Source organism: Megalops cyprinoides, chromosome 9 (genome assembly GCF_013368585.1).
Source record: "Megalops cyprinoides isolate fMegCyp1 chromosome 9, fMegCyp1.pri, whole genome shotgun sequence".
NCBI classification, from domain to species: Eukaryota; Metazoa; Chordata; class Actinopteri; order Elopiformes; family Megalopidae; genus Megalops; species Megalops cyprinoides.
The window spans coordinates 22,599,224-22,607,737 of NC_050591.1; the positions used below are offsets into that span (position 1 = coordinate 22,599,224).

The 8,514-nt window shown below is 44.0% G+C and overlaps 1 protein-coding gene across 1 annotated transcript; it reads right to left on the bottom strand.

The window, feature by feature from the left end:
• Nucleotides 1-2,477: 2,477 nt before the first annotated feature.
• LOC118783863 (vitamin K-dependent protein S-like) lies at nt 2,478-8,514 on the bottom strand. Its single transcript, XM_036537822.1, has 8 exons — nt 8,348-8,514; nt 7,939-8,054; nt 7,383-7,572; nt 5,612-5,773; nt 5,004-5,169; nt 4,740-4,894; nt 3,085-3,310; nt 2,478-2,760 (listed from the first exon to the last, which is right to left on the bottom strand). Exons 1-8 carry the CDS (start codon nt 8,438-8,440, stop codon nt 2,621-2,623), a joined length of 1,248 nt encoding a protein of 415 aa, XP_036393715.1. The 5' UTR covers nt 8,441-8,514; the 3' UTR covers nt 2,478-2,620.

An 8,514-nucleotide genomic window follows, 5' to 3' on the forward strand; every position in this document is an offset into this window, starting at 1 on the left:
ACCGTGCCCCACACAATCATAATGACACTAACAGCAATAGTCCAAGCTTGCCAGTTTGCTGTATCAATTTTGCTCCAGGGGGACTGAGCCAGCAACATATAGGTTAGAGTCCCAGTACCCAGTTCAGGTTTGGCAGCCATCTTTTAGGCTTCTGGCGCTGGTTGATGAGGACTTACACAAGGATGTGAAGAATGGGAACAGTTAATGAGTCCAGCTGTTCATTACTGTCTTGTGTGAACCAAACTAAAGACTTTGCTCACCATTAACAAAACACTATGATTGATTTACAGTTGTAGATCACTGGTAATAGCTCCGCCCAGTTTGGGGTTAATTACACGCCTCTCGCCCACCACTTGTTCATAGCTTCAGATCCTGATCTCAAATTAACCCTTGACACTCGTCCATTAGAAATTCATTCTGTATATCCTGTGGAAATTTAGCCAGCTAGAACTCCACCAACTTGACTTCTCTGAATCAGTGTATTTGGTTTGGGGGAAATAAATCACAGATATAATGTAAATCTATGTATATGCCGTGTAAATATGTTTGTTCTAATGATATTGTTATTGTCATTATTAATTTGTATGTTTTATACGGCTTTCTAACACATGGCATCTGAAATGCTGTTCAACTCTTCAAATGGATAAGACATCAAAGTGCTGTGATAACATTTACTTTTTTATACCAAAGTTGAAACTATATTTGCCAGTAAAGTATTAAACAAAGTTTGTCTTGAGAATGACTTCAAACATTTCTTATGTCTCTCTACATTACTTCAAATTTTTCTCAATTAAAATGAAACATGCAAATAATTAACAATAGATTATGAATACAGGTACACCAGTTTATAGTCTCACAGACCTTGTGTCTGCACTGATCCTAGAGGATTGCAGGATTGTTAAATAACGCTCAGTCCTGCCTATCCACACACAGAACATCATCCGTTTCAGTATGAGATAACATGGAACACTTCTGGCAGACATTACCCATAAGTGCTGAAGTAGGAGCAGTTTTCTGATTAGCTTGTAATGTTTAAAGTTAGACCTGTAATTGGGGAATCCAGACCTAGGTCAGCACTTGTGGGCAACTTCTGCCTCGCGTACACAGAACACAGTAAGATGTTTGTTAGGCAGAGAATGCACAGAAAGGTATGGCCCTGCCTGACCCTACTACAGGAGCCATGCAGACAGCATTTTATGTGGATATTACATTTTGTTAAAAGGTTTTCATGAAGAATAAGTTGTGGTGCATGTAGAAATAACCCATAATAAACCTGTTTATGCAATTAGCTATTGGTTTCTGTAGGTCATAATTTTGCCCATGGATTACCTTCATTAAGTAAATGTTTGGAACACAGATCACTAAACACTTTGGCAGAGACACATTATATACATGGTTAAGGAAGTAGACTTATAACCAGTGGGTTTCAGGTTCAGTTACTGGAAGGCATAGCTGTTGTACTCTTGAATAAGGTACTCAACCCATGTTACTTCAGCAAATATCCATCTCTATGAATGGACTTCTAAAAAATAAACTATGGATAAGGGAACAGGAAGCATTAAAGAGAATATCAATACTTTCTTGTAATGAATTAAAGAGATTTTGTGTCCTATCACCCTGTGTCAGTTGCAGCCTGGCTCTTGTATTCTCCTCATTTCTCAGGCTATGCTGAACAGTTGCTCTGTTACAACCTATCTGAGGGGGTTTTAAATATCTTGGTATAATTTTATTGCACTAAATTTCAAAACCTTGTTAAGCAAGAAACGTCATTCTTACATTGGATTTCAGAGGCAGGCAGGCAGCATGCCTCCTGGGTCACCTCTCCCCTGAGCTGCAATGCTCACATTTCTCTCATTTCATTACACCATCTACAGACAGGATACGAGCAAAGAGGAGACGAAGCATAACACGAGATCCACGTCTCCTGTATTCAGCTGGAATTAAAACACTTTTTTCTAGATCCAGGAGTGTACAATGATATTGCACACATATATCAATAAGATGTTTGGTGAAGAGGGAGAAATAAAAGCATTAACGGTGTTTTCAGAAATATCAGACTAAGTGACACCATTTCCATTGCATTCCCCATCTGTGTTCCAATTCTGTTTGACAGGAGGCCAGACACAACTACATCCCAAATCACAAAGCATTAGCAGTTTCCAAGGTTTCCAGGTCTGGACACGTGGGTCAAATATCCAATTACATTATGTTCAAGGTTCCAATCAAGATCAATCAGGATTGTAGTAAGATGATTCATATATTTTCAGGATGAATGGATGACAGGTCTACATAAAACACAATACCTACAATGTTCACACATTATCTGAGACACACATTTATTCCATAGAGAAATGATCACTCACTTACAACTATTGAAATGATTCAACACAAAACTATATTAGAGCTGTGTGTTGAATGTGTGTGAGTGTGTGTGTGTGTGTGTGTGTGTGTGTGTGTGTGTGTGTGTGTGTGTGTGAATGACAGAAGTCAGTGACAGTGTACGGTGAAGGTGTGTGTGGCAGCACTGTGCCCACAGTGTATGTACGGGGGCACACTGATGTATGCATAGTGTTTGTGTGTGTATAAGTGCTGTGCATCAGAAGCATGAAGAGAGAGTCCATCATTTCCCATCTCTTATGTCCAGGGCAGGGGGGCAGCTGTGAGAGCGGACGTCTCCATACTTGACCTCGGCCAGGTCGAGGTCCACATCCACGCCCTGGACCTTTACTTGCAGACAGCCATGGAAGGAGGACACACCCTCTGTGGGAACACATCTCTTACTAACCCGGTTGTACTGTATCAAGCTGAAAATGTTCTTTCTTTTTCTACGCACCATCAACATCCACACTCCGTAACTACACAAACATAGTTTCACACACCTGTCTGACAGCAGGACAGAGTTGTTTTGAGTGTGTGGCCGTGGCCCAGACAAAATTCATAAATGTGAGGATATGGAAGGAGATGGAAGTGGGAAGAGGGACTGGGAAAGACAGTGACAGAGGATGGGATGGAGAAGGGGAGAGGAAAGAGGTGGAGACAGAAGGGAAAAGAAGGTGAGAGGGTGAGGATGGCACAGAGGCTGACCTGGCAGACCTCCCAGGTACACCATGCTCCCTGGCTGGCTCCACAGAGACTTCAGGTACTGGAAATCTTTGTCCTCCAGCCTCCTCATGACTTCCTCTGCTCCCAGCATGGTCACCACCTCGCCCTCCCTCACCTGTAGCTGCAGGAACTGACTCTCACCCGAGCACAGCGAGGGTGGGGCACTGCGTGAGCCAAACACCTGGCCCCCCAAATGCAGCACCAGGTCCTGACACACAAACAACAGTATTTAAACACTTTTTTGCTGATTGAAGTATACAGGACATTGCTGCTAGTTGTCTATTTATCTCTGGTGGCAATGCAGAGGAACATGCTACATGCATATCCTGTCATTATGAGCACTGAGGCCATGAGAAGCCCACTAGGCAGATGTTCTGGTTCAGTCAGATTCACTGAGAGTGAGGAACCTGTTGCAAAGGAGCTGTTGCCAAAAGCAGTGAATAATGCAGAACAGCCCTCCAAGAATTCAGTACAACACAGAAACAAAAGCTATTTTGGAGCCAAAAACATGTGCAAAGCTCTCAAAGGTATACACTGTATTAGTGTTTTTTGTTGGATCATTGGCCTACACTGTGGCCCAGAGCTCAGAAAGGAATATTCCCTGACTATTTTACGTATGCCTTTTTAACTCTTATGGCCTCAAGGATAATACAGTCTTCCCCTTTTTTCATTTTTTCCAAACTAAAGAAACAAATCAAGGGAAAGTACTGCCATTGATCATGAAATCAAGCTGAAAGGGTTCAGTATAATGTCTTAATAAATTAAATGTAATTTTCTATTTAAGAATATTCTCTAAAAGGATGTTGACATTCTTCTTGTCCCCAGTCATCACAGATGCAGCCATGTTAGTACTAATGATGGTTATGTAGTCTGATAGCATAACTTTTATACCCTTGTGGGCACTCTCTGTGTATGTTGTGATGAAGAAGCCTGTGTCAGAAATAGGTCAACATTTTTATTTATTGATACATTTTGAAAAAAGGAGTGACGGTCCAAAATCCTTTATACTTCCAAGATTCCCCGGATATGACCTGGCATTCCTCATTGCACCGGACGACACATTGCATGTAAGAGTGAAGATAACTGCATTAGGGAGCAGACTCAGTGGAATCAGGGGCCTCAGTAAGGCTATCACTGGACATTGTGTGCGTATGTCAGAGGGGGCGGGGGCACATGTGGTGGGAGGGTCATGGCGGGTCGTGAATTAGACGAGGCGCCATGGTACCTCAGCCAGTGCGTCGTTATCTGCTAGAGAGACTGGCTTCTGGCCACAGCCAGCTCTCCAATCGGCTTGTCTGTTACTGAATGTCCACAACAGAGATCATGTGAGATTGACTTCCTTCACAGACCTGAAATCAGTGAGGCTCACATCTGCCGACAGATGGATTAAAAGAGTAGCAAACTCGACCAGCCTGGGGGGCTGGGCTTCATGGCAGCTTCTTCTATTGTAAGACTAGGACTCCTTCAGGTGAGATGTCACCTGTCGAGGTGTGTTTACTTGCTGTATATCAATTCAGACATGTTACACACTGCATCTAGGCAGATTCAGGTGTTATGTGTGTGTCCTTTTCCAGATGTGTTACCCGTTCGCGCTAGTCCAGGTGTGGTATCTCTGTGTGTTTGCACAAGTGTGTTACCTTTGTGGGCTGGTCCAGGGACAGGGAAAAAGAAACATTTTTGTGAGGGTCCAAAATGGCAAAGAGCACTCCCCTGTCCTCCACAGGGCGGAAGGCCAGCTCCACAGTAAGACTCCAGCCCTCCTTCTCTTTTTCCACTGTTGCATTCCACAGCACTGCAGACAAAGGGCAGCCCATCAAACCCAGCTAAGCTCTGGCTGAACACATCAAACTCAGCTCAGCTCTCACTCTGCACATCACAGAGGAGAAGGTATGCAAACCCACCTTGCGGAGCGAACCCGACGGAAGCATTTCCTGGAAAGAAGGAGCCAGGGACAATGTGTTCCCAGCACCTCTGGGACTGAGAGTCCTGGAGCAGCCGGTGCAGCACGCTGGAATCCTGCTTGACCCAGTCCCAGTTCCGCATGCAGCCGTCCAACGGGGGGTTGAGCTGACAGAGGGGACACACACACACACACAGAACCTTCAGTTTGCCAAAAAAAAAAAGTTGAAACGTTTTTGGGTTATTTCAGTCAGGGTGAAACATCCCCGCTGGGAGAATTTCCTCACCACAGTTCAGCTGTGAATATTGTTGGGCATTTCAGAGGGCAATATTGTTTATCTGAATATAAAGAGCAGACAACCAGAGCTGAGTTTATTATTGCAACCCAGCAAAGTGAGCCAGATTTCACTTTCACCCCCCTTCTCTGGGTCCTAACCTCTTTTGCCTAAACACTCTGCCCTCGCCTCATACAACCTTGTCCCCTATGCACTACCATTTTCCTTCCTCTTCTCTTCTCTCCTCTCTCCCCCTCCTCTCAACCATCCCTTTTCCCTATCCTCCTATTCCCCCTCCTCCTACCCCCCTGCCCCGCTTCTTTCTGGTGACCCACTGCCAGTGTGATGCTGCTGTTTGGGGTGCAGGCTCCAATGGCGATTCTCAGGAGCCCGTCTCCAGCCTCTGCATGGATGCTCTCCTGGGACTGCTGTACAGTGACAATGTTGTCCCCATTCACGCTGACGGACACGCCTCCCTCCTGTTTGGTCACCACAATCTGCAGAACCAAAACGGGATCAACTCTTTACTCAAGCACATAGACGCAATCTCACCATGATTCCAGGCCCATATAGCCTGACATAACTTCTGAGGTCAGGAAAAAAAAACTGACTTCAAAATATTTGCAGCTAGGGGCCAATGGATCTGTGAATGTAGCGGTCATGGATCTTGACATTATTCTACAGTTCCTACAGTCTTGGGAGAAGTATTCAAGGATCCTGTTGGTGAATTCTGAGCTCATCCTTTAGTGCCCTCAATTAATTGCTTGAATGCAGGGATGTCTTGGATGTCTTAGGACAGTCTTGAGACCAATGAAAGAATGCAGCTGAGAAACTGGACATTCCTCTGCTGTCTAAGACACTATGAAGAACTAAAGAGGTGTCACATCATGAAAACTAATGTCAACCAAAAAGGCATAATTAATGTGAGTCAAGTTATTATTTCATGTTTAAATTCAGTTAAGGTCATTGACTGCCATAGTTTGCCCAGTGCTAGCACTTCACACAATGACATTCAAATAAAAATAGCATGGCTCACGACAATTATTTTATTTAACAGAGCGTTGTATATAAATATGGAACACTGGATCTCAAGCAACTCAGTAAAAGCTCTTGGTTAGAGCGTTGCAAGAGCCCTATGGCCCAGACTCCATATCAGCTAGGCCACTAGAAGCCCACAGTTGTGGGCTTTAAAATGGGCTTTATTCTGCCAAGGATAAATGGACGGGTTGGTTGGGGAGGGGTTTGTCTGACCCATCAAACTCCTGCTGGTGAATCGGTTACCAGTGGGTCTGCCTGTATCAAGCTGCGCATTATCTGTGTTCCTCTGGCTCCTGTCTGTGCAGGCTTGGCATGGGGACTGCAGTGTGTAAAGAAGCAGCGGTGACATCACGCGTTTGTCTGCACCCCCCTGCATTGTCACGGGGGATTGCAGCTATGGGCGGCATTTCTATGACAGAATTACGCATTCCAAATCAGGAGAGTAATGGGAAAGACGCATAGGGCATTCCAAAAAAAAAAAAAAAGAATAAATACTTAACACTTCAAATATGCTTTTTTTCCATGTTTGAAGAACTTGGCGAAGGATATTTGTCAATAAATAGAAAGCAAACATTGTTTAAAACCTGTTTAAAAATTGTTTAAAATGTCCCTTCATTTGAAACTCTGTGTTTAAGAATCAACTGCTCATCACAAACAAACCTTTGTAGATGGATGTTTTTCTTATAACTGGAGTGCTCTTTCTCTGTATAAATGTCACTATGTTTATTTTAGCACTAACACCTAGAAATTGGGTCTTATCAATATTCATTGGTAATAAAAGTTTTTTTTTTTTGAGAAACACAAATGAAAGTGAAACATTGTTCAAGGTAATGTAGTTTCTGTTAACCTTGAACCAGTGCATATTGGGTTGTTAAGATCTGTCAGTGTGTGGTGGGTAGTTAGAGCTATCTCAGTGTGCCATAGATTTAGTTAAAGCTGTCTTGGTGTGCTTTGGGTTGTTAGAGCTATCTCCAGGATGACATGGGTTTTATTTGAGCTGGCTCAGAGCGTTGTGAGTTCTGTTAAGGCTTAAGGCTCTCTTCAGGAGTTCATGCTGGGAGAGCTCACCTTCTTCCACTCGCCGTCGCTGATGATGGGGCCTGCACTGACGATGACCCTGCCATTACTGTGACCCGTCTGCACGCTCAGGTGCCGCTTCTTCACGGCCAGAAGGAACCAGTTGAACTCTGATCCGATATCCCCGAAGAAGATGACACCCTCGGGGTCCAGAGTGCGCAGCTCGAACTGAGAGTCAAAGCTGGAATAGACAAGGCTATCAAAGGGGAGCTCGTGCCACTCTGAAACGAGTGGTCATACTTTTCATGGGGCATTTCAAGCTCTCTTTAGGGGATGGGCCTGTGTAATGTCCTGAAAACTCAGAGCACCAGGAGCCAAGAAGATTGCAGATTTCCTTGCTTTAGTTAAAGGTTGATTTGCAGTCATGTCTGCCTATGTGATAATTCATCTCAACTACAGTGGAGCCCTATACCTGAGCAGACCCTTCACCTGTCACTCAGAGCAGGTCCTGCCCCTCAGGCTGAATCTACGAGAATTCTGGTCCTTGTGCACACGTCCTGTCTCTCAATTATTTGTAAACGTGATCAGTGGAGATCTGGGACAGTACCTGGTTAACTCTGAGATCTTGTACTCCAGGATGGGAACACTTCCCACAGTGCTGTTCCCTGTATAGAGGAGGTGGGGAGCTTTTGACTCGTCGAACGAATAACACACAGGTGTATCCTTTGGAGAGAAGTGTGGTGAAAACGCAAATTCTCAAAAAAAAAAAAAAAAAGAAAATCACATCAAACATAAAACACCTCCCAAACGAGTATTCTGTTTGCATATATTAGAAAAATTTTACATAACCATTCAGTTGAGCAATATGCAAAAAACAATGAAAAAAAAAAAATTAGGGTAGTTGGTTGTGTATTAGTCTTGTGCTCTGTAGGATTTGCACTATTACACATGACCACTACAAATAGAAAAGAAACGCCAGTGATAGTGGCATTGTAAAACAGGTTGGAGCCACTCACCTTGCCGATCTTCACCTCATGGGGCATTCCCAGTATTCTTGGAAGACACAATTTCAGCATCAGCATTACACAAATCCTTGCAACAGCCTTCATCTTTGTGCCTTTGTACAGCTGACGGCTGTCCGTCTGATTCCGTCTCTGAAACCACGCTCTGGTAGATGTGCTGG